The following is a 25,811-nucleotide window of genomic DNA, read 5'->3' as shown; positions in this document are numbered from 1 at the left end:
CTGCAAGAATACCATTTATTTCCCCCTGCTGTATAAAATATCATTTTCCAGATGACAAAAGAGAGAGAGAAAAAGAGGAGCTGTCAGTCTTGTAGGAAGAAGTCTGCCCAAACACATCGGGATAACTCATTTCTATTTGGAATAATGGATGTATTTTTCCCTTATCAGACTTGCATAAACCTGTATAATTCAGGATCTGCAGAAAAGGTAATGAAACAGCATCATGTTTATTTTGTGTTGCTTGCCTTCAGTACTATCACATGGAGATATAAATATCCAGGCAAACAGCAGGGCAGAATGCTATAAAAAGGCTGGGATTCATTTGAAAACCTTTAATAGAAAGCTGAGCAACTTCTCAGGTTGCTTCTCTGGGCCCGTGTCCCTGGTAATGCTTTTATGTAACAGCAAAATGATGACAAAAAGGCAGTGTGCTCACTCCAGTGGATGGAGATGTTCCATTTAGGCAGACACTGATAGCCAGAGGCTTCCTCTGCCTGGGTTTGAAAGCCTGGAAGTGCAGAGCAGGAGGAGCTGCAGCTCCAGGGACGTTACCAAGCAACTCCTGGAGATGGACACCAACATTGGTAATCCATCCTAAAGTAATTACACTTTATAATTAAAGATTACAGTAAATCCAATAGATCCCAACAGGAACTCCAGTAATTTGGAGGCAGGCTGGCTAACCTGCCTGTTTTCCAGCAGCCATCTTCTCTCCTGCCTGCAATGAAACACTCAGGGAACTGCAGAGATTTCCATTTAATCGGCCTTCAAACGCCGCCTGGGACGTGTTAATCCAACATCCCCTCTCTTCTCCCACTTTAAATCAAGCTCATCCTTTTAACTGATGGCAGAGGGGCAAAACCTGAGCCTGTCACTCCCAAAGGAAAGCCAGGAGAGCACAATCCCAGCTCCAACTCCAGCTATTTCCTCTCTGCTCGCCACTGATGACTCTGACACATCCTCTGGGCAACTTCCACTGCTCTGGGTTCCTCCATCGAAATCACACTCAGCCCTTTGCTCTCACAGCACTGGGCAGGGTGGAAATACCCAGGGTGTACTGGATACTGAAATATCCAGGGTGAACTGGACACTGAAATATCCAGGGTGAAATGGACACTGAAATATCCAGGGTGTACTGGACACTGAAATATCCAGGGTGCATGGACACTGTGAGCCTGAGCTCACTTGGTCCATCAGGTTGCCCAGAGCAGCTGTGGCTGTCCCTGGATCCCTGGCAGTGCCCAAGGCCAGGCTGGACAGGGCTTGGAGCAGCCTGGGATGGTGGAAGGTGTCCCTGGAGCACTGGGATTTCACCCTTCCCAGGCTGATTGGTCTCACAGACAGCACAGGGCTGGCTCCTGTCACCAGCCAACCCCCCCAAAAGCAGATTTCTCCAGACACACCCTTTGGAATGAACCCCAAAGCTCAGGAAAGCATCACCCTTTTACCACCTGCTGCTGTTCTGCTCAGGTTCTCCCTAAACACAAGATAAAGGCTCGTTTTCCACACCTAAAGCAGCAGCCTGGGTACAGAACTCCTCCCTGGGGCTCTTCCTGGAGGATTCTCACCCAAAATTTCCATCCCTGCCTGCAAACACATCAGCTGAGAGTTGGGTGGGAGATGGCAGATACAGGAATTGCTTGCCACAGGCAGCTTTATCTGGAAGTAAATATAACAGAGCAATTCCAGCAACAGGTGAGTGGGGCTTGCTTTGCTTCAATTCCTTTCTGCAGACTCCTGGCAGCTCCTTCTCAAAGCTGCATGGGTGGATTTTTTTCTGCTCTCACAGCTCACCCTCTCTTGCACAACAGCAGAAGACATTGCTCAGAAAACTGATCTCCATCACTGGAACAATGGGGGAATTCTTTAGGAAGTCAGGAGAAATCACCTTCCAGCAAGTTACAGTAGAAAAAAAGGAACTTTTAAGCTGTCCTTGCTGCTCCCAGATGGCCAGGTCATGGTGAGTTTTCCACAGACCTGTAGGGCCAAGCACTCCCTGCCCACCACAGCCAGGGGAAAAGCAGGACTGGGAGTCTGATTTGTACTGGGAGGACAGAAAAAAGCCCAGCACAGAGCAGTCCAAGGTTGTCAGTGTCTGTGGCAAGGACAGAAATAGAACTCAAGAGTCTCCCTGACTCAGTCCCTGCTAGGAAAGCTGAATGGGAGAAAAGAGCTCAAACCACAATTAAACTAACACCTAATTAAATTCCTAATGCAACTAGATTTAACTGTGTCAAGAGGGGGAAAAAAAAATAAAACCCTTCTAGGGCTATCTGAGGCACTAAAGCCCAGCTGGATCCAGCTGCATCTAAATCAGGAAACATGTCAGCAAGAGCAGTTGATTTTGCAGTTAGCTCTGTAATGAGATGCTGGCCTGGAAGAGGCCGACAATGGTTTGGAGAACAAATTTGCAAGTCTAGACTGAAGCACGAGGTGATTTAGTGGAGAGATGAGGGAAACTGCAGCCTCCTCTTTTGCTTCCCAGAATCAAAGCTTGAGGGGGAAATTCTGATAGGAATAAAAGGAATTTGTGTTCCTGGCCACCCTGATACCTCAGCCCCTAGAGCTGATCAGACTCAGGATATTCCAGAGCAATAAACACAATAAATATTCCTTCTATCCCAAGCCTGTCACCTCCAGTGGCCACACAGGCGCTGCTGTCACCGGGTTTAGGGAGCTGGCAGCAAAAGGCAATTCCTGAGATCCTCTCTGCACCTGGCAAAGGGGAGCTGGGAAATCTGAGTTCTTCCCTGGATGGAAACTCCAGGGATCATCTGGAACACTGCAGAAAGGATTGGGATCAGTGTGGAAGGGCAGGGGTGACTGGGGCTCGTGTGAGGGACACCAGAGTGGAGATGGTGGCAGCAATCTCAGGGAAAATTAATAGCAGGGGACAGGAAGGATTGAAAATTGAAGTGGTGACACTTAAGGTGAGCTTAAAACCAAAGGAAGAGTTCTGATCTCCCTTGCTTGAGTGCAGAAGCAGCTCTTTGAGCAGAAGCTGTAAGTAGGAGGAAATCAGGGAAGAAATTTAAGGTCTGTATAAAAGGGGTTTTGGGGTTTTTAGACCCCAGTGACTTCCCAAGCTGACTCTTGTTGTGTGTTAGGAGATGACTGTCAAACACAACACACCCTGAGCTGCAGGCACACAGGATAGCAGGAGCACCACAAAGCCACCAGCACCCATTGTGTGACACTGCAATCTGCATTTTTTCCACTCCAGGCTGGGCAGCCTGGCTTTTCTTAGCGATCACTATTGCATTCCAGCACACTTGAAGGAAGGAAAGTGGGGAAAAAATTGCTTCCCTAGTAATGATGCTCCTTGAAATGTCACCAGAGTCCCCTCCTGGGTTTTGTGCCTGCAGCACAAACCACAAAGGAAATTCCCTGAGCTCTTAAGATTTTGGGCACTGTCTCATTCCCTTAGGCTGCCTTGAGGGCTCTTCCATTTCAGCTGCTTCCCTTCGAGCATGTACAGCACACAGGCTTTGTAAATCCCTAATTACACACACTACAAATTCTCCTTGAAAGTGCCCAGCATTCCAGGTGAACGATGGGCAACAGCTGAGCCAGGATCCATCAGCTCCTCCCCAAAATCCCCCCACGCTGAGTGGGAAGGATGGAAACACAAACACGATGCAGGATTGTTCTTACAGACCTGCATTATGACAAGGGAAGGTTTTTTTGTTTTTTTCCTTTCCCCTACAGATATCATCTGCACAGGATTCTCATTTCTCGAGAGCCACAGCCCAAGGGGATGCTCAAAAGGAGCTGTAGCCATAAGTAACCCAAAATGCTGCAAGGAGATGGAAGAAAAGGAAAAGGTGTGGAAACATTTTGCTTTTCTTTTTCAAGGAAAATAAAAACAAAATAGAAACAAAGTCTCTGGAATGTATCGGGCCTGTGTGTTTGAGAGCCTGTAGGACAAATGTCAAACAGATCAATAATGAAAAGTAACAAAACAGAGGGGAGAGGAGGCTTTGTACTCCCCGAGCCTTGGATGTGGGAGCATGGCAGGAATCCTCAGTGGGCTTGGAGGAGAAAGAGCAAACTCCAGAGTATCTGTGTGCAAACCTGCCCAACAAAACCCTCCCTGCCCACAGCACCAGATGTGGATGCAGATCAGGATCCACCAGAGCTGGGCTCCTCTGGGGGGCTGCAATTCCAGCAGTGAGGAGCTCCCTCCAGCCAAGGGAACGCTTCCAGAGCATTCTCAGAGACAAAAAGCGATGATCAGCCTCACAAGCGTCACATCTGTCAGAGACAAAAGGAATAACCCCCCGTGCCAGGTTCCCTCAGCTCAAATCACTCTCCCTCTCCCCATTCCAGCCTCGCTCTCCCACTCCAGGCCCAGCAGCTGAGCTGCCTCTCCCCCCAGCACCCACAAGGTGTGAGCTGCTTCTGACACATGGATGGCTCAGGGGCCCAAAACACAGCAGAAACAGATGGGAGAACTGAAGGAAAGGAAGAAGGGAAGGAAAAAAAATGTAAATACAGGCCAAGAGTCATCCTGCATCACTCCTGTTCTGCACTGTGAAAATGGATTTAGGGAGCAGGAGGAACATCTGTTTGGAAACTGGCTTTGTCTCAGTCCAAATGCTGGAGCAGGAGAAGGAGGGAGGCTGAGGACTGCCAGCACACCTCGTGCTTCATCTCACACTTGGATGGCTTAGCAGGAGAGATCTGGGAGGATGAGTTTAGTTTAATGATTTCTTGCTGGTTCACCTGCTCCCCATCTGTCTTTGTAGTCCTTGCTCAGAGGGACAGATTGGAGCACTGCTGTCCTCTCCCTTTTCCAGAGTTCCTCGTGATTGGAACTTCTGAAGAGAGGAACAGAGCAACTCTCAAGTATTAAGTAGTCAGCTGAGATTAGTCTGATAATTTATCACAGGTAATAGCTAATAACAGACACAAGAAACTCACTCAGAGCCTTCCTAGAGCCACGTGTCAGAGCTGTCACCTTACAAAAGTGGTACAAGAAATCCTTGGACCACAGTAGCAAATTTATTAGCCAGAGGCTGATAAACCTTTCCAAGAGTCCCAGAGCCCACAATAAATCATACAAACCAGGTTGAAAACACCGGATCTCTGATGAGAATGAGGCTGGTGGGGTGGATGTGAGAACAATGTTAGGATTCAGCTGGCAGGATGGAGGGGCCTGGCTCTCCCTGGGCCTGGCCTCCCATCCTCAGAGGGATCAAGGCTCGGTCCTGGCACTGCTCCAGCACAGCCATCACATGGCAGTGACTAATGGACTGCTGACAGAATAAAGCAAGGAATGGCAGCTTTGAGGATGTGGGTAATAAACTCCAGAAAAGAGCCATAAAGGTTCATCAGAGTCAGAGGCAGGAGGCAGCTCCTGGCTGGCAGACTCCACGTCAGGGCACCCACAGAACTGCTCAGGCCTGAGGAACGAGCCTCCACTTACCAAACCCCACCCCAACACTCAACTCAAGATTTTATTTGAGCCTTTGAAAGCCAGAAGTGAAAGAACCAAGAGAGGAAAGCTGTCTATGGCCTCGTCCTACACCAGCCAGAGCTGAAATCAACCTTTTGAATTATTTTGTTGTGCAGCCACCGATGAGAGTGGGCAGAGCCACAGCCAGCAGTGTTCTTCTGATTGTTTGGGCTCAGCAGCACCCAGCACAAACCTCTGAGAGATAAGATAATCAAACACAGCCACGGTGGTTCAGCAATCCTGACGTGGTCTTGGTGCTGGAGAAAGGCCTTCAGGAAAGCCAAAACAGCACCAGAAATCAGCCAAGGGTTTGTTTGGGTTCATCAGTGCTGAACTCCAACATAAATACGTGTCCTTCCTAGATAACTCCAGAGAAAAATGAGGCTCAGATTGAAAGAGAGCCAGAAACATCCCGTTTCCACTGGAAGCATTTTATTTGTATTTTATTCTGCTGGCTAACCCAGGCTGCAGGAGGGTTTCAGGATGGATGAAACACGATTACTTTATAATTATCCTTTGTTACTTCTCAAAGTACATGGTTCTGCACTTCCCTCCCTGCCCAGGGAAATCATGTTAACACAATTAGAGCAAGAGCCCTGCTTCAAACGCTGCTGCTCGGACGTTGCTAACATGGCTCCAATTCTCAGCACAGACAGTCTGCAGAGCCATCCTGCTCCACAAATCAGCAGGAGTTCTGTCACCGAGTCCCTCTGAAGGGAAGGGACACTCTGGAGGAGGAACATTCACTGTAAATCATCATCCTGTGCTAGTGCTGCAGCATTTCTGCATCTCTTTGCATTTAATGTATATTGCTGCCTTATTCTTGCAATATCTAAGAGAGGAAATCTAAGAACAGCTCTAGGGCCACGCAAGGCAAGTGTTGGAGCTCAGATTAGAACTAATGAGCTCCTGGCTGCCACTCAATGCCAGCCTTGACAACAATTAGCTCAAATAAAACCAGGAACCGTTTTCTGCCCCGCTCTCGTCTGTCCGGCAACTCCTGAGCTGGAAAACTTCAATTGGGTTTGACAGAGGGGAGAGGTCACAGAGAAACCAAAGTTCAGTGCAGCACTGACCCCCAGAGTGCCCCAGGGAGATGGAGCAGTGAAAGGCTCCTGCACAGGACCAGGATGGTGCGGCAGGGGACACGGGGCAGGGCTGGGTGACACAGATGGACACACGGGGCTGCGTGGTGGCCCTAAGGATGAAGGAGAGCAGGCAGGGCTCCTGTTCCTAGAAAGCTGCACTCTGAGCTCAGGGAAGGAGGCTCAGGAGCACAATTGGCCTTTCCAAAGCCGCCAGAGATCTCTCCTTTGGTTGCAGCAGACACTCGCTCACCCAGGGGACTCTGCAGCTCGGCTGTCAGCATGAGGAGATGCAGAAGGGAAGCACGGGAGTCACTTCAGTTTAGTGCAGCCTCCTCCTGCTGTTCCTCACGCTCCAGTGTCCTCCCAGGGAGTGCTGGAGTGCCCAGGAGGAAACACTTCTGCTGCGCATTTCCCTGCTGGATGAGGGATGAAGCAGCGTGTGCCCATTTCACAGAGGTGCCAGGATGGATCTGCCCTCAGGAGCAGAACACAAAGTGTCCTGCTTTAATTAGCAGAGGGTGCTGTGCCCTGTTAGCCAGGGTACAAATGAGTGCCATCCTGGCCCATAAACAGGGGATGTTTATTATCCAGTCCTCCAGCACAGCTCCCTCTGTGCTCTGGGTCCATCGTGCACAAAGCCCTCGCATTTTGTGCGGCTCACAGCCACTGCTGCCCACCACAGCTCCTCTGGAGCCCTTCCAAAATGTGGTGTCAGATGATGAGCTCAAGTGCCAGGGGACCCAGGGTAAAGACAGCAATCATGGCAGTGTGTGCTCCTCATGCCAAATCCACTGAAAAGTATTTTTCTGGGGAATGTAAATGGAGGTTCTTCCTTAAGTTTAAAAATCAGAATGCTCCCAGCACCAAGATTTCCTCTGGCCACCACCGGAGTGATAATTCCTTCCTGCCTTCTCCTTCTGACAGCTCCATGTCAGTTTTATATTCAGGTCAGTCTCTCATTTAGTACTAAGGTACATTTCCCTTCCTCCCTCTCAGCCAGCCCATCTAAAATCTGAATTGTTTTCAGTACTGGAGAACATATTCAAAAACATAAAAATGATCAACAATCTGTGCAAAGCAGAATCACAGAGTAAACCAAACATGATGGATTAACCTCATCTACCAGAGCCTTGCATACAGAACCAAAGGAAAGAACGCTTAGCACGAAAATCTTTCTTCCATTAAGGGGCAGATTTAATTATTGATTAAAAGTTAATCATGAGTCCATAAAAATTTTGGCTGGAAAGATGGAATCTTAATGCAGGTGACAGCTTTTCAGTAAATATTTGAAGACCTGGATGTGCACAGGCCCCAGACTGATGGAAGAGCAGGGGGATGTTACTGACAGCTCACAGCCAGGCTCCATCCCCCTGCCCTAAACCCATCTTCCCATCCAAAGAATTTCAAGGAGCTGATGTGTATTTCCTGAGGTGATTCAGGAAAGTGCAGGTCCTTCAGCACAGCACATCCGTGGCCATCCTAGAAAGTCATTTCCCCACGCCCAGCACTCGCACTCACTCCTCACTCCGCACTGCTGGCTCTAAGTGGCAGTTCAGAAACCAGTCTAGCATCAAATTTAGTTGTTGTGGTACAAATGTTTTCACTGCTAGATTTGGGGAGAGAAGAGCAAATGATTGCAAATTGCAGAGCGCTCCCAAATTCCAGAGTACCCTCAGCTCTCTGAGGGAGAGCTGGGTCAGAGCGAGCTCTGAGGTATCAAACAGCTCTGCAGCACTGATCACAGCACACCAGAAATTTCCTGCACTCTACCAACAAAACAAATACATTTTTAGTCAATTAACTGTATCCCCTACAGCTGAAACAGGCTCGAGGTCAGGGCTAAATTCTGTTTGCATGAATCCACCTGAGGCTACTGAAGCAAAAAAAAACCCCACTGCACGCACCATTTGTGGGATTTACACTACAGTACCCCTTTCACAGGTTCAGTAAATAAATGCATGAGGAGTGTGGAGCAAAGGAAAATTCCAGCAAGGCTAGAGCCAGCCACTGCTTCAAACTGCAGAGAAATTCTCTTTTGCAGAGGTATTTGTACCCCAGAGAAAGAATTACAATCTGATCACAGCACGTCTGACTGGTTTGAGATCATAATTCCACTCCAGCATAGTAAATATTTTACTGAGAAGTGGTTTCCTTACCCCCAGCAGCCAGAGCAAGTCTGTTGGAAGTCCCTGGGTTTCCATCTGGCCAGCACAGAGGATTAGACCTTCCCCACGTGCCTCAGTGAGGAAGATGAGCACGGGAGGTGCATTTCCAGCTGGAACTGTGCGTGGTGCTCCTCACGTACCCAAACCACGGATGGATTACACCACTGGCCTGGAGTGCTGCTCAGCCCCAGATTACAGAGAGAAAAGGCATTTTCTCCAAATGGAAGAACAGAAAGTTGCACAGTGCAGGCAAAGGGAGAGGTCTGACATCTTTTTTCCCACTGGCTGTGGAAAGGATATGGTCAGAAATGACCAATAATGGGATTGACAGCCCAGCTCAGCCTGAGAGCTGCTCTGAGCCCTGCTTTTGGCAAACTGGTGATCACAGCCCAGCCCCTGGGAGCTCCAGAACACCCAAACCCACACAGCTGTACCAGAGACAACCAGCACCAGAGCTGAGACTTCTACTGGCAGGGGTCAGGGCTGTGGCAAAAAAATTCGGGAGAACCTGCAGCACTTCCCCAGCTCTGTCCTAAAAATGAGCAATTTTTTTATTGTGGTCACAACAGTCAAAATCACACAAAGGGAACCCATCAACCAACACCAAGCAGCTTTCAGCAGAGGCTGAGCTCCTGATAACATTCCTGTCTCTTGCTAATTATCTTCTAGTGATAAAGTGTCAGGTTATTTGTGTTTGAAAGACTGATCCACCTGCTGATGTGCAGAGTGATGCTGTGTACAGTGGCTGTGGTGCCTCCTTCCCCCCCTGATTTTTGAGAGCAAATACATCTTTACAGCTGTGCTACAAGAGGACAGGGGACAGGCAGGTGGAGCTGGAGATGGCAGAAAAAGCCAGGATGATAAAACAAACAGGCTTTGGTACCACTAATCCAGAGGAAATGAATGTGGGTGTCAAATCCAAGGGAAAAATCCCTGCCTGGATTTGACACATTCCCTCATTTGAAAGGGACAAAGGACGCTGTCAGGTTCAGGCATGAGGCATTCCCACACCTCAGACATGGAAACATGCCTTTTGCACCCAAAAAAAAAAGACAAAAAAAACAGTAAATCTCTGTTCCCATTTTTCTCACATCCCATGACTGAGCAGGAAGTATTTGATGATGAACTTGCTGCTCTGGCTGGTTCCTGTGGTTGTGTTTAAGCACTGGTTGGTATAAAAATACCTTAAAGAAATGCTCTTCCCTGGCTCCCCACTGCTCCCCCACCTATGAGATCCAGGAGTCGAAGGCAGCAGGAGTGCAGCAAGGAGCAGCCTGTTTGGCTCCATCCATCATCAGCAAAACTGTCAGCTCAGCTCCACCAGCAAAATCTTTATTACTGGTTATGATGCAGAAGGCAGGAACCACACGGTCTGATTTCCTCACATCTGAGGCTGAGTTTGCAGAGGCAGCAGTTGGAGGGGAAATAATTTTGACTTCTCCCTGAGCCAATTTGATCTGGAAATTGTTGAGAGCAAATAAATATGGAATCCCACCGTGGCATTTCTGCAGTCACTCTCCAGCTACAACCACTTCTCTTTTTTCTCCTGAGCATCAGTGATTTGTATTTGGCACATGTAAAAAAAATCAGCTAATCCCCAAAGCCATGCCTGACTGATCAATTACACAACTAATACCTTTTCCAGAGGTCATCTTAAGAGATGAATAATCCCTTCCAAAATTTCCCAACCTGCAGCATGGGGAGATTTGTTATTTGGCTTTCTGCAGCTTTCCTGGAAAGGTCAGAGTGCCCCAGCCCACAGGAACACACAGCAGTGGATCCCAGGCCGTTCTCCAGGTGACCAGTGACCTTTAGCAGCAAAGGCTGTTGCAATACAGGTGCTCTCTTTTTTTATTTCTCAAGAAAACAACTGTTAACTGACCCTGGACTTGTCTTTTTAGGTAAAGCTACCTGCACACACACATCAGCCCAGCAGATCCAGCCCAGCCTGGCTCCTGCTCCTCAGCTTCAAAGGCCTTTCCCAAACAGCAACAGAGTGGGAGAGGCCACGAGGCTTCCAGCTCTAAATTCTACTTTTTTTAAGCAGGGAAGGTCCAGCAGGGCTCCATGAGCTGCCACTTTGCACACAGAACAGCCAGAAAAGCCATGGCACTGCCTCTTCTTCAGCTGAAGCACCAGGCAGCCCAGAGGTGGTGGGAAAGAATGGACACCAGCTCGGATTCCTGGCTGCAATTCCTCACACCCAAGGGTCCTGTGGAAAACAGAAAGTCTCTAGGCTGGGCATCACCTCTGGGCATCTTTGATCATGCACCAGTTTTTCCTCCTGGCTTTCATCTGGCAGGAAGATGGGGGAAAATATCAACAAATCCCATCCACATCCATCCTCCTCCCTGTTACAGAGGTGCTGACCTGTGAGAATGGCTTGAGGGAAGGCAAAGAAAATAACAAAACTTCCAGCACAAGGACCGTTTGGGACTCGTTTTAGCAAGCTGAAAAGGACTGAAAGCTCTGCAGGAAGGAGGGAAAAGCCACTTGCAGCTCCTGCAAACACCTCAGCACAGCCATCACCTGCCCTGCTGGCATCTCACATCATCTGAGCAACATTTGCTAATCCAAAGGCTGTATCATCACTTCTTCCTTGAAATTCTTTTTCTTTCCTCCATCTGTTTCTTTTTATGCAGCATTTTGTCTTCTAACCTTGCTGGTTTGTTTTCCTCTTGTCTTTTTGATTAACAAAAAGAGACACACCTTATCTCTTCCCCAGGCTGCACCACCCTCCCTTGTTTTGCGTGTTCAGCCTCATATCTCAGCACCATATTTGTTTCTCTCTCTCTGAATAAATAGAAGTGTAGGCACTTTTAAGAAATAAGGGCTCTGTTTGAAGAGTAATTAGCTGTCAGCATAAAACTAATATTTATGGATTCTCATCCTTGAAAACTCTAACTCTGCTACCCAGCACTGATTATGGCTGTTAGAAACAGATGGGGCTGAATCCATACAGCTTGAAATAATGCTATATTTAAAAAATAATTAACTCCAAATGAAGGACTGAATGCCACTCGCTTCCCCCAAATTTGATTTTTCAATTTGATTTGCTGGCACAGAGTGGAAGCTGGGTTATTCCCGGGTGTGTCGTGCTCCCTGGCACACCTTGGAGGTGGGAATCTGCAGAGAGCCAGGTGAGGGCTGGGCACTGGAATATTCCAAACACCCTGCAGCAGGGAAGGATGCCTCAATCCCTCCTGGGATCATAAAGGAACCCAGCACCCCTGGGTGTGTTGTGTCTGGTTGCCTGGTAGAGGAATTGGAATTTTACCAGCGGTGCAGCCTTTGTTTTAGTGCCTGACAAAGATACCGGGAGGGGAGCTTTAAAAACCATTTTTCAGATGCAGTTTGGAGAGGATGAAAGCCCTCAGTGGGTTATTCCCTGACTCAATTCTCCCTTCAACCCGGGGCAGCGTCATCACTGGATGCCTGCACCTCTGTGAGAGCACAGACCCAGGAAATTTACACTCTGCTTAATTAAATCTATGCTTTTTACTTATTGGCACCTCTTCCGAGAGCAGAATTCCCTCCAAGTTGGTTATCCATCACGGCAAAGGATCCGACAGCCACAATCGAATCCCACACAAACCTGGTTAAGTGGGTCACAGCCTGCTCCGTGCTGCCTGTGAGGCTGCCAGGCTTTCCTGCACGGGCTGGGGGCACGGGGACAAACCCTCTGGCACCCCTGGACCCCCTCAGCAGGGCCACCCCGGCTCGGCGGGGTCACCTCCCAGCAGTGGGTGACAATTCCAGCCCCACAGGGATCTACAGGGACATCCTGTCCCTGTCTCCATCCCCGTGGACCAGCCAAGTTCTGTCATCTCCCAGTTTTTGTGTAAATCTGACCCCCCACCAGGGATGGAGGCTCTTGCACAACCAAAGGCATCTCCCACCAAGCAAGGCTTTTTTCCCCCCTATAACCCTTTTTTTCCCCCCTAATAACCAAGCTGAAATTTCACTGATTTCAGTCACACCCCACTGGGCAGCCCCCACATTGCTCCGGTGAGTGGAGGTGTGTGCTCAGTGACAGGGACCCTCCCTCAGAAAGGGACACCCCAATTCCTGCCACCCTCCTTGGCAAAAGGAGGGAGCTTGTGCGAGAAATGGGGGCGAGGATGGGGAGGTGAGGGGTGGGTGATGGCAGTGGGGGAAATGAGGGGGGGACACGGCTGAGGGCAGTGATGGCTGATTGAGGGGGGACACGGCTGAGGGCAGTGATGGCTGATTGAGGGGGGACATGGCTGAGGGCAGTGATGGCTGACTGAGGGGGGACACGGCTGTGAGGGCAGTGATGGCTGATTGAGGGGGGACACAGCTGAGGGCAGTGATGGCTGATTGAGGGGGGACACGGCTGAGGGCAGTGATGGCTGATTGAGGGGGGACACGGCTGAGGGCAGTGATGGCTGATTGAGGGGGGACACGGCTGAGGGCAGTGATGGCTGATTGAGGGGGGACACGGCTGTGAGGGCAGTGATGGCTGACTGAGGGGGGACACGGCTGTGAGGGCAGTGATGGCTGACTGAGGGGGGACATGGCTGTGAGGGCAGTGATGGCTGATTGAGGGGGGACCCAGACATGAGGGCAGCAATGGCTGACTGAGGGGGGACATGGCTGTGAGGGCAGTGATGGCTGACTGAGGGGGGACACGGCTGTGAGGGCAGTGATGGCTGACTGAGGGGGGACACGGCTGAGGGCAGTGATGGCTGATTGAGGGGGGACATGGCTGAGGGCAGAGATGGGAGATTGAGAAGGGACCCAGCCATGAGGACCGAGGTAGACATGGCCCCAAAAACTGAGGGGGGTGACGACCATGAGGGTTGACTGAGGGCTGTGAGGGGAGGCAAGGGCTGACTGAGGGGAAGATGTGGCGGCTGCCGGCAGGTGAGGACTGAGGGGACACACACCTGTGAGGGGAGATTTGATGGCGACACGGCTGTAAGGGCCGACTGAGGGGACACACACCTGAGATGATGCTGTGAGGTGAAGCAAGGTGAAGGCTGCCTTTGGGGGATGTGAGCACTGAGGCGAGGGCTGCCTGATGGGGGTCACGGAGGGAGGTGAGGCAGCACCGAGCGGGAGCACGGCCGGGAGCGCTGCCCGCGCTCCTCACCCACCTCTTTGATCTTCATCCTGCGGCCGCGGGTCTCGGGGTCCTCTCCGGGCCGCCCGCCCCGCACCGGGTGCCGGAGGCTCCGGCGGAACCGCTCGTAGTCGAAGCGGAACGGGGCCCGCGTCTGCCGGGCCGGGGGCGGGCCGCTGGCGGGCTGGGCTCGGCTCTCGGAGCCCTGCACCTGCTGCCGGGAGCCGGGCGCGGTGCGGGCCGCCGGCCCGGCCATGCGGGCGCCCGTGCGGAGCTTCTCCCGCAGGCGGCGCGGGGCGGCGGGGCTGGCGTGGCGGGGCTCGGCGGCGGCGGGGGGGCTGCGGGGCAGGTCGGTGTCGCGGGTGGAGGAGGAGGAGGCTGAGGACGAGGAGGCGGAGGATGAAGAGGAGGCGGAGGCGGTGGCCCGGCGGGGTAGGAAGAGGCGCTTGAAACGGGAGGAATCGGGCAGGAGGAAGAGGGCCCCGAAGCAGAGCGTGAGCAGGCCCGAGAGGAAGAGCAGGAACAGGAACTTCTGCGGCAGCCGCAGCCCCAGCGCCGCCGGCCAGCCCGGCATGCCCGGCAGCTTCCGCAGCACCACCATGGGGCACCGGATCGCGGCCGCCGGGCGGGACCCGCCGCCACGCCGGGGACTGCCGCTGCCTCCTGCGGCGAAAGGCTCAGCGGGGCCCGCCCTGGGCACCACCGGCCGCCTTCACCGGGGACCGCACGTGGGAGGCTCCGGGCCGGGCGGAGCGGCGGCTCAGCGTCCCCCCTGCCGGCATGAAGGCGGCGGCGAGCGCATCCCGCCGGGGCCGGGCGGCGAGCGGCGGCGCGGGGCTGGGCTGGGCTGCTCCCGGTGCGGGCTCCCGGCCGGCCGGTGCTCCGGAGCTGGCTCAGGCAGCGGCGCCGGGGCGGTGCGAGCCCGTCTCTCTAGGCGGCGGTGGGTTCATGCTGCAGCATTTCTGCGGGGCGGGGGGAGACAAGAGCGTGGTCAGTCAACACTGCCGAGGATGCGGCCGGCGAGACGAGCCTTTGTCCCCGGCCGGTTCCCCACCCTCCAGCGGCACTAGTTCGGTTCCCTCTGTCCGGACTTGGCACCAACTCTCCGGTGTGCGAGCAGCTCCCAGCTCTGCACCATCTCCCCTCCAGCGCCGGGATGCCGGGCTCTGCTGGCGGGGGACAAGAGGGAGAACCCCGGCAGGGACGAGGTGCTCTGGGACACCCCAGGAGGGGCAGAGTGCCCTGGGACAGCACAGCCAGGGACGAGGCTGCTCCGCTCCTCTGCCGGGAGCTGCCGGGCTGGGGACGATGGGGCTGCAAACCAGCCATGCGGAAAGCTCGGCTCGGGCTGAGCTTCTTGAGGCACAAAAATAGTCATTAAAAAAAAAAAAAAAAAAAAAAAAAAAAAAAAAAAAAGCTAAATCAACGGGTTTTGGTTTTGCCTAATAGATCCCGGCAAATTTCTCCCAAATCTCTGCCTGCTGGAGTTATCCATACCCCCACACAAATCCTCTCCTTGCGGAAGAGACAGAGCTCAACTTTCAGACCCCGCAAGCCAGAAGGGCACGGCTCAAACCCCGACGTGCGACCCCCAAATCTCCCCTTCTCCTGCGGGCAGGGGCAGCGCTGCCCCCGAGCGCCCTCACACCCGCTGGGGAGGACGCTCTCCTACCCCCAGCGCTGTTTACTCACCCCTCTGACAAATCCAAGCCTCTCTGGCTCCTACAGCGAGCAAAATCTTCTCAGTGCTGCCCGCTCATCCCAAAAGCGACAGCCCCTCGCTGCTGCCAGCGCTCATGGGTGCCCGCTCAATTAGGAGAGGGAAGATGCTGCGCTCCCCAGGGGACAGCTCCTCTCCCGGCCCATCCGAGCGTGCAGGAGGGAAGCGCTTAACTGCCCCGAGCTCCTTGCAAGGCTGCGGTTTTGCCCTCCCCCGTGCCGGGCGCGGGGAGCGGCGGGGCAGCGCTGCCCGGTACCCTCACGGAGCCCCGCCCGCGCGGCCGCTCACTGCGACAGCGCCCGGCCCCGCCCCCGCCGCGCCCCCGCCGCGCCCCCTCCCGCCAACGGTCACTCCGCCGCCGCGCCAGCCAATCAGCGCGCACGGCTCTGCCCGCCCTCGCTCGCTATTGGCTGGTTGTCCCCGCCTGGGATCGCCCATTGGCTGCTGCCCGCGCCAGGGAAGCCGCGGGGACCTCCCCCTTGTTTACCACAGTTGCCCGGCTCGAGCTCGAGGAGGGATGGCCCCGCCCCTTTTCTCCAGTCATCGCCTCCCATTGGCTGCGAGGGACGCCCCGTCCGCGCTGTGATTGGCGGAGGGGGGGCGCCGCTACTTTAAAAAGGGGCTGCGGGCACGCGGCGGCTGCAGAGGCTGTGAGGGTTCGGCGGGTAAGGGGGAGCTGTTGGTGCCGTTTCCGAGCCTCACGCACCGTGAGGGCTCTGAGGGACCGATTTACCCGCACATCCCCCACGAGGAGCTCGGTACCCTGGGGGGCACTGCCTCGCTGCCTGGCACGAGGGGAGGGGCTGTGGAGGTGCCTTGGGAACCTCTTTTCTGGTTTATAGAAGCCCACGTTCAAGTGCTGTGAAACGCTTCCTAATCCCAAATCGTTAAATCCACACCTTAACCTTCAATGTATCACCCGGTAAATTTGAGTGACCCTGTAAGTTAATACTGTACCATAGGGGAAGGTGATGAATTAGAGTTTCTGCTTGTAAATGTTACAAAAGACACCCTCAAGCTTGCAGAATTAGCAGTGAAAAGGAGGAAAGGGCATCACCCACACCCGGAGGCATCTGAAACCCCTCAGGAATAACTGGATGGGTGGAAGGGGCAGGATGAGGCTCTCAGGAAAGGATAAACACAGCCACCAGAGAACGGCTGTGACTAAACTTGGAAGAGCTAAAAGGGAACATTTTGTAGGCTGGAAAGGAGCCGGAGCTGAGAGGAAAGAAATCATCTGTGGTTTGTGTCTGGCTGCGCTCAGTGTGTGCCTGCTGCACAATAACCAGCACCGCGGGGGACAAATACCTGAGCTGATTGCTGGGGCTGCTGCGGGCCCCACGCTCCCCCCTGAGAACCAGAGACACAACTAATATTGTCATTTTCCTCTGAAAACCGCTTTAAGGGCTAGAAGGGATCGTGGAGCTGCCTTTGACCCCAGGCCGCCCGTCGTCCTACTTCACCTTCCTCACAGCTCCACAACTGCCTCAGGTTTAGTCCAAATAAACCCAAAAAATCCCCGAAGTTTTCACCTCCAGTGGCTGCCCAGCAGATCTTGAAGGCGGAAGATGGAATCTTCCTTCCTCAGAGGAAGATTTGCATCTCGATGTTTTGGGTTTGCCATCGTTCTTTCCGCCGTGGTTGAAGGCAGGGCCTGCCGAGCGTGAGGGAGCTGCGGGCACCGCGGCCTGGGCCGTGCTCCGTGAGGAAGAGGAGGGAGGGATGGAGCTGCTCCTCCTCGGCAGGTTCCTCACGGTTTGTTTTTGGTTGTGCTCAGGATGAGGACAGAGCCCTGCCAGCCCCACTACTTTAAGCACAGATGGATTCTGGCAGCGTTTCTACCTCAGCGACCATCACCAGCCAGAGACCATCGCTCCCTGAGCTTTCCCTGAGCTCAGACTGAACAGAAATAATCCTTCACCTTCCTCAAATCTCCTCTCCCCTCTGGGGAAACCTCACGCATCAGGTAAGGCTTCATTTTGTCTCATTGTTAAAAAAAAAAACAACCCAACAAACCCAAACCAACCAAACAAAGCCCCATCAAACCAAATCTCTCTGCTCTTCCAGTGCTGGTCCCTTGATCTTCTTAGGGAAGGGCCCAGGATGGGGAAGGTTGGACTAAGAGGATTTGGGGGCATCAAGGAGGATAATAAAAAAAATCGACAGCAGAGAGCAAAGCAGAGGGATGATAAAATAGACAATTCTGAGCAAACCAAAGGGCTACGCCTCGCTCCTCATTCCAGGCAGCTCTGGTGGAAAAGTTGGAGGCTTATCTTTTAATTAAGTTAAATTAGGAAATCTTTTTTGTTATGCTTTGTGTTTTAGCATAGCATTGTCTTGGAGGTAAAAGCTTGGAAATGGAAGGTTTTCCAGATTAGGTTAAATTAAGATATTATGCTTCTTAAAGAAGACAAAGCATTGTCTTCAAGGTAAATGTTTAATTGCATTTTAAAAACAATTTTGTCTGTGCAATAATAAGACAGAGCCCAGCTCTGCCCGTGACTGCAGTTCCAGATGGAAGTAAAATAAATTGAGAAATTGTTGTTGAAGGAGTTAGGAGGCAGAGTGTAATTACTGGGGAAATGGGGGTCCTGCTGCATTATGATTCTTGGTTTTTTAGCAGCTCTGGAAGAAATAATTTAGAGAAAATTACTTTTTTTTTTTTTTAATGGGCATAAGAAAAATAGAATTTAATATCCACCTTTCTGTGAGGAAACAAAGCACAGAGTGAGAGATAACACTCAGGGCAAAGGAGTTTGGCCCAATCGTTGCTCGAGCCTCCAGACTATCTTTTAAAGAGCTTTGATGTTTATTCCTCTCTCAGAGCAGAAAACTGGTTCAGTGCTGGAACAGAGCTCCAGAAAAGCCTCTCTGGCTCCCGGGATCGCTCCAGCTGGGATTTTTGGGCATCACAGCCACGAAAGGATGGAGCAGGCAGATGGGAGAGAGGCTCAGGGGCAGAGCCAACCCAGAGAGGGGAGGAAGGAAGGAGAGGAAGGAAGGAGAGGAAGGAAGGAGAGGAAGGAAGGAGAGAGAGGAAGGAAGGAGCTGCCCCTGGTTTATCTGCTTGGGATCAGATCGGGACAAACCCCGACATTTAAACCTGGCCGGGCCATTCTGCAAACAGCAGCCCTAAACTCCGAGCGGGGAGAACGAACAAAACAATCCCTGATGGCCTGTAATGACTCAGGACAGGAGAAATCTCTGTGGTATCGATTGTTTTAAGGCTGTAGAAATCCAGAGCAGAGGGCAGGAGGCTGCGGAGGAGCCCGGGTAATTAAGGATGCTCGTTATCTGGACATGGATTGCAGCGCTCCTCAGGTATTTAAGGAGCAGGAATGGAGGGCCAGGAGAGCCTGGCAGATTAAACCGAGTGCTGGGGGATTGTTCCAGCCAAACACCCCAAAGGATGAATTGTGTAGGCTGGAAAGGAACTGGAGCTGCGAGGAAAGAAATGATCTGCACATTGTGACCTGTGCAGGGAGGGTGGAGAAGCCAGAGGGGTTCAGCCAGCATAGCTGGAGCAGCACCAGGTGTGGGAAAACTGATGGAGAAAGAGGGAAAGGATAAAGGTGAAGAAAGGCTGCTCCAAAGAACACCTTTCTCCTCCTTCAAATGATCCCCTCAGCATCTCTTGGCCATCCTGCATTGCCAAGGAGGAATTTGCAGGCTGGAAGTTGCAGAAATGGATAAACTGGAAGTGGGGCTTGTCCTGATTTCATTTAGAGAATTTCAATGAGCTAAACCTGCAAAAAAAAGGGGTTCCTAAGCCCCCTCTGTGCCAGTCAGGGGTGAATGGACGGGGCAGAGAAAGCAGCTGCCTCACCTAAAGCTACAGAAATGCTCCAGCCACATCCAGACCACACAAAATGGGGATATTTGGTCCCCCAAAGCTCTGAATTCAGGGGCATCATAACACACTGATCTGCAGGTCTGGCTGCTTTGCCCTTAACTCCACATGCCTACATAAAAGATTTTAATTTTCTGAATGAAGAATCACACTCAGGGATGCACAGAAGCCTTGCTGAGAATCCCACCAGTCCTCTGCAGGCAGGGGAGAGACAATGGAAACCCCATCACCTCAGCCAGACTCATGTTCTGTCCCAGGAGAGGGGGAAAAAACCCCATTCACATCTGAGATAACAACCTGAGTCCCTCACACCAGAATTGTGTAGGAACGAGCTCTCACAAGAAGAGGAATCTTGTTTAATTAAGGTAAATGTCTACATCTCAACAATCTTCCCTCCTGCGTGCCAGGGAAAAATATCAAAGACGCTGAAAAATGGTACAAAAGCAGAAACACAACATAAGGTGCATGGAGGAGAGAGCAGGAACATTCCTAGTTTATTACTTTCCTGTAACACCAGGTGACTAATGGAGCAGGCTGCAGCTTTTTTGCTTTTTTTTTTTTTTTCCTGGTTTTTTCATTAAAATCAGCATCACCAGAACTCCTGTGCTCCATTTTGCCCTGCTTAAATAAGGAGAGGGCCAGAGGAACGCTGTGAATTTGCTCCTGTGAATGTGGAGCAACAGCCTATTTTAGATGGCTTCAGAAATAAGATCCCAAGTGGGAAAGGTCTAAGAATAATTTCCAGCCTAAGACTTCACCTGTCAGGCAAAGCAGACCCCAAGATAAGTCAGGGAGGAAGAAAACAAATCCAGTTTTTCCCTGAGTGCCCATCTCCCCTTGTGGGGCCAAACCCCTCCAGCTGTGCTCTGAAAGCACTGAAATAAACACTGAAATAGTCACTGGAATAAGGAGAGGGTTCTCTACAGCCCAAAATAACTTTCCAGTCACCTTGAGGGTGAAGTTCATCTGTCCTGACCTGAGGAACGGGTCCCTCCCGACCTGGCTGGGATGAATCACTGTCTGCACTAAATTTAAGCAGAGCCTGGGGAGGTCAGCACTGAATTGTTGTCATTTTGCTGCTGTCCCACGCTGCTCATGTCACACAGCCACAGCCTGCAGCTGCCTCAGCCTCCCCTCACCCTGGAGTTTGCTCTCCCAGTCCCACCCAGGAGCTGCTTGTGGTCCTTGAGTGGTCACACAGCCCCTGCTGCTGCTGGGAGAAGGGTTTTGATCCTCCAGCTCCGTTCAGAAATGTCCTCAGTGGCCTCTCAATTTGTCCTGGGTCAGTAGAAAATGAAATAATTTTATTCTGCTGGTGTGAACCAGGGAAATGTTTTTTCCTTCCTGGTGTCTCCGTGGTGCTGGCTCAGCCTCATCACTCCACAAAATGACAAATCTCCTACAGGCACCCACAGATTCCATCTTTCCTTTTTTTACTCCTTTAAAACTGCAGGGCAACCCTTAATTCATGGGAAAAAAACCCCAAAATTCTCTTCCTTGGACCCTCACCCAGGAGATGTTGTGCTGCAGGAGCTCACAGATTTTAGTGCTGTCTCCCAGGGGCTGCTCCAGCCACGCAGGCTGAATACAGATGGAAAAGGCTCTGCCCAGGTGGCCAGGCTGGAACGAAAAGAAAAAACAAAAAAGAAAACTGGGAGCTGGGGAAAACAACAATTATGGGATTGTAAAAATACCTGCCAGGTATCAGGAATGTGAGAGAGAGGGGGATGGAGGAATGCTGGGGGAAGGGAATTAATGGCTCAGGGCTGTGTCCTTCAGTCCTGGCTTGGGGAAGGAGAAAAAAAACCCCAAAATTTCTTGGTGAGACCCGAGGGGACACACGGTCCAGCGGTGGAGCAATGCCAACCCCCCAGCGCTGATTTTCTCCCAGGTTTAGGGGCTCTTTGAAGCCCCTCAGGACAGGCTGATCTCCTGTGGGGCACGAGGAATCTGCAGGACCAGGGGAGAGAGGCTGGAATTGCTCATTTTGAGCTGCCTGGGAGGGAGGAGCGAGGTCACCTCTGCACATCTGAGGTTGGGGCTTTGTGTCTGTGACCACTTGAGTGGTCCCAGTGAGCCCTCAGGGCCGTGGGGCACACAGGGGGTGGATTTGGGACTCCTCATCTGCGGGATGGACGGAGCTGCAGCATCCAGGAGCATCCCAAAGCCTGGGAGATGCCTGCAGAGCCCGGGGAAGCGCCGTGTGCATGGCCCGAGGCAAACCCAGCTCAGCCTTTAAAGCCTCGCAGCTTCCAGAGCCTTCCCCTAAACTTGCTCAGGGCTCTTTCCATTTCATCCTGCAGCAGCCCAGTGCAGGCTCTGAGCTCCCAGGGATGAAACAGGAGGAACCTCAGCCTGCAAACATCCCTTGCTGAGACTCCTGGAGACAGCAGGACAAGCCAGGGCTGCTGATGGAGCGGCTGGTGGCACTCGGGTCACACGGAGGGGACTCTCCTCCCAAGGCAGCTGCCACCTCCTCACTCCTCAAAAAGGAGAGGCCTTTCAGAGAGAGGAAATGATCTTTTAAAAACACTTTTGAGAGCTGTGTGTGGCCTGGTGGCTCTGGTGACATCTCAGAGCCAGCTGAGGAAAGGCAGAGCAGAATGTTCTCACCACAGCCAGGAGCTCCTCTCCTCTCCAGATGATGTGGGATGGCTCCAGCACCTTCCTGAGATGGCCCAAAGCAGATAAACCCCAGGCTCATCATGGCAGGCGCCTTGAAATGGGCATTGGAAGGAGATTTTCTCTCTCAGAGCCGCGGTGGGAGGCAGGGGATGCTCAGCCTGGACGTTTCCCAGCCCCTGGCCCAGCCTGCAGCTCCTCCCGAGGCTCTGAGGGACGAAGAGAAGGGTTCAGTGACATTTCACCGAGGCTGGCAGAGCTGGGGGGTGACTCCAGCTCTCCTGCCTGCCCCAGGAGCTCTCCCAGCACATTCCATGAGCCAGAGCAGCTGGAAACACCAACAGGAGCCCACAGAGCGACCCAGATTCTCACAGACCTTCCCCAATTCCATCCTGATGTTCACCACCACCGTGTTTAACCAGCATGAAGAGACAAAGCCTGGCCTCTCACGTCCCCTATAAGCCAAGCACAGGCTCTTTTCACACACAAACACATTTTACCCCCCAAACTCTCACAGATCCTCCAACATAAATGTGAAAGGATCAAACCTGGCCCCGTCCCACAGGTAACAAATCCTTTCCAGAGCCTGTGGCTGTGGCTTTGGGATTTATTTGGTTCCTGGGAGAGGTGGGAAGGTGGATTTGGTCTCCAGCTGTGGAGGGGGAGACCTGAGCTGATGTGGAGCAGCTGGGAGGGAGCTGAGGAGGCAGGGAGAGCCCCAGCTCTGAGTTTCGGTGTGATCCATGCCCAGGAAATATTCCTGACTCCAGCTGCACCACGGAGCTCTGCCAGAGCCACTTGGATCATCCTCTGCCTCATGCAGCAACCACGAAATGACAGGTTCCTGTTTCAGGCTCTTTATTAGAGGGTGATTTCACGGGAGCTGTGATTTTCAAACCCAAGCAGGATCTGCAGGTCCAGCAGATTTTTTGCATCGTTCTCATCCCTCTCCAACCACCCACCTGCTGTGCTCTGTTTTTAACTCTCACCTGAAGCCAGGCTGATCTGAAAGTGGCTGACAGAAGATTCACCTGGCCCCTGGCACTGCCTCACTCCGTTCCCAAAATCTGCAGCCTCCCCCAACCTTCCTCACAAACCAAATCACCCCAAGAATTTCATATTTCCCTTGTTTTTAACATTTCCCTTTGGGCTGGCTGAGCCCCAGCCACTCATCTGCACATCTTGTTCTGGGAAGAATGCAGTGATCAGAAATATTTCATGTGTTTTCAGGCTGCCTCGTTGCCCTGTGCAGACAGATCCACGTGAATGGTGCGGGGCAGGACCCGGGAATGTTCCACAGCAAAATTCAAATCAAAGTGGGAATCAAAGGCAAATCCCTGCTGCTCCTGACCATGCCAGGATCTGCCTGGGCTCAGGATCCTGTTCCTACACACAGGACACTGATTAAAGCTCTGCTCTTCCCCTCAGCTGGCCAGGACAGGCTGCAAACACAGCTCAGTGTCATCATTCCACTGACAATAACACATGAGCTCGGAGGAAGCCTCTCAGCTGCAGCTTTTTATATCCAAACTCTTCCTGGCTGAGCAATCTCAACCTACTATTGATCCAGATGACGCATCTGATTCCTATAATTGAGATTGGAATTAAAAAAAAGAAAAGGAAAAGAAGCCTTTCTATTTCTTGCAGCGAGTTTGTTTCTCACGTTTGACAGCTCGGAGCATGCAGCACTCGGGCTTTTGTCGTGATTGAAGTGAAGGAATTTTTTAAAGCTGTTTCAGCCCAAAAGTCGCTGAGGATGGAAGAAAAATATCTGGGTGTTCTCTCAGCCATGGGCTGTGGAAGGTCAGGCAGCTGCTGAAGTCGTTTTCTGGGGGATCATGGAATGGTTTGGGTGGGAAGGGAAATAAAAATCACCTCGTTGCCAGCCCTGGGACACCTTCCCCCATCCCAGGTGCTGCAGCCTGGCCTGGGACACTCCAGGGGCCTCCCCACCCTCCCAGGGAAGGATTTCTCCCTAATATTTCATCTGATCCCCCTCGCTCTGAGCTTTAACCCCTTCCCCCTTGTCCTGTCAAGCAGGGATTTGGAAAGAATAAACCAGAACTAAACCCGTGGCCAGCTGGGAATCAAAGAAAGATGTTCCTCAGGGGATCAGAGATCTTCCCTTGCTGCTTTCCCCTGGTCCCAGAGAATTTCCAGGAGCTGAGCTGGACACAATTCCACATGGAATAACCAGCAACTCCGAGGAAAAAGTCTGATTAAAGATCAAACCTGCAGCTCCTCCTCTCTGGGTAGCAAATTGAGCCAGCACTTATTCACTTTAGATCTTTCTGCAGGTGATGGAGAAAGTGCTGTGTGTTCACTTGTTTATTTGCAAAAAAAAAAAAGATTTAAAAAAAAAAAAGTCTATTAAAACCCTGCACCTCTGGGACTGCCTTTGAAAGGAGTGTGATGTGACTCCAGCAGAGAAGTGATCAGCCTGCAATAATTTAGATGTTCCTGTTGCTATGGATACTTTCTTTAAGTGAAGCATACCATTATCATTTAAATTTCCAGTAACTCACACAAAAAAATAAAAGGGAAAGACAGCACGTTAAAAGTAATAAAAAATGCCAGAGACGCAATTGTTTTATTCCTTGCTGTCACTTGTGCTGGAGAAGTGACAGAAGTGCCACCTTGGAGCAGATTTAGGACTTTTACACAATTTATTCCATTAATTAGACCTGGGGGTGGTGGCTGGGATCCAGGCAGTGGCCCAGTGACACTGGGAGGTGACACTGGGATAGGGGAGGTGACACTGGGAGTGAGGATGTGACACTGAGAGCACTGGGAGTGGTTCAGTAACACTAGGACGTGACACTGGGAGCTGGGATGTGACACTGGAATAGGGGAGGTGACACTGGGAGCTGGGATGTGACACTGGGAGCGAGGACGTGACACTGGGAGTGGCTCGGTGACACTGGGAGTGGCCCAGTGACACTGGGATGTGACGCTGGGAGCTGGGATGTGACACTGGGAGCACTGGGAGCACTGGGAATGGGGATGTGACACTGGGAGCACTGGGAGGTGACACTGGGAGCTGGGATGTGACACTGGGAGTGGGGAGGTGACACTGGGAGCACTGGGAGGTGACACTGGGAGCTGGGAAGTGACACTGGGAGCTGGGAAGTGACACTGGGAGCACTGGGAGGTGACACTGGGAGCACTGGGAGGTGACACTGGGAGGTGACACTGGCAACAGGGAAGGAGGAGGGCTCGGAGCTCACCCAAGCCGTGCCCAGCAGCGCCTTTGGGGCCGTTCCAGCAGCACCAGCGCAGGCAGATGGAAACACAGGCACACAAAGAGCTGCAAAGAATCCTCAGGCAGGATTTTAAACCAAAAACTTCGCCTGGAGTGGGATGGGAGCAGCTGAGACAGAAACTGCGGCTGGCAGGGAACGTCGGGAGAAGTCTGCTGTGGAGGCTGGAGTGTTTGCTGAGGAAGGAACTGCTGATGGTGAGGGCTGGAAAGGTGGAAAAAAAAAACCCTCTTGGAGGCAGAAAGTGTGAGATGTGGAGTTTGCAGTGTCTGGTTAGGAGGGAGAGGAAGGAGAATCCCCCGTGCTCCGAAACCGTGCTGGTGAAATTTTGGGACAAACGAGGGGTTTGGGGAATAATTTGGTGTTCAAATCCTGCTTTTCTCACCTGGCTCTGCAGGCAGCAGAGGCCCTGCAGCTCCATCCCAGCAAGGCTCTTCCCACCCCTCTCCCTCAGCCAGGACAGGAGTCTTGTCCTGAGCCTGTGGCCTTTAAAGCTGAGCTTTTCAAATCCATCTTTTCCCCTCCTCACCTCTCTGGTGGTACAGAGGGAAGGGGTGGCACA

General features: G+C 52.2%; 1 protein-coding gene and 2 long non-coding RNA genes across 5 annotated transcripts in view; 1 reads left to right on the top strand and 2 right to left on the bottom strand.

Annotated features, from left to right (window-relative positions):
* Positions 1–14,537, bottom strand: part of MAN1C1 (mannosidase alpha class 1C member 1) — a 57,857-nt gene extending 43,320 nt beyond the window's left edge. Inside the window, exon 1 of the mRNA XM_086863836.1 lies at positions 13,832–14,537. Coding sequence (XP_086719962.1) covers positions 13,832–14,398 — 567 coding nt within the window. The 5' untranslated portion in view covers positions 14,399–14,537. The remainder of the gene's footprint in view (positions 1–13,831) is intronic.
* A 1,329-nt stretch (positions 14,538–15,866) lies between these two features.
* On the top strand, positions 15,867–23,608 carry LOC111939100 (uncharacterized). 3 transcript variants are annotated; one of them, XR_015279408.1, is made up of 3 exons: positions 15,867–16,182; positions 17,295–17,483; positions 21,671–23,608. It is a non-coding gene; the product is annotated as an uncharacterized LOC111939100 (long non-coding RNA). The 3 variants fall into 3 exon arrangements; XR_002869171.2 differs by having other exon boundaries at positions 15,982–16,182; positions 23,220–23,608; XR_002869168.2 differs by having other exon boundaries at positions 16,159–16,457; positions 23,220–23,608.
* On the bottom strand, positions 19,830–22,406 carry LOC111939101 (uncharacterized). Its single transcript, XR_015279409.1, has 3 exons — positions 22,366–22,406; positions 21,981–22,198; positions 19,830–20,987 (listed from the first exon to the last, which is right to left on the bottom strand). It is a non-coding gene; the product is annotated as an uncharacterized LOC111939101 (long non-coding RNA).
* Positions 23,609–25,811: the final 2,203 nt, after the last annotated feature.

This window comes from Cyanistes caeruleus, chromosome 26, assembly GCF_971803275.1.
Source record: "Cyanistes caeruleus chromosome 26, bCyaCae1.hap1.1, whole genome shotgun sequence".
NCBI lineage: Eukaryota > Metazoa > Chordata > Aves > Passeriformes > Paridae > Cyanistes > Cyanistes caeruleus.
This window is presented reverse-complemented; position numbering and strand designations above follow the sequence as displayed.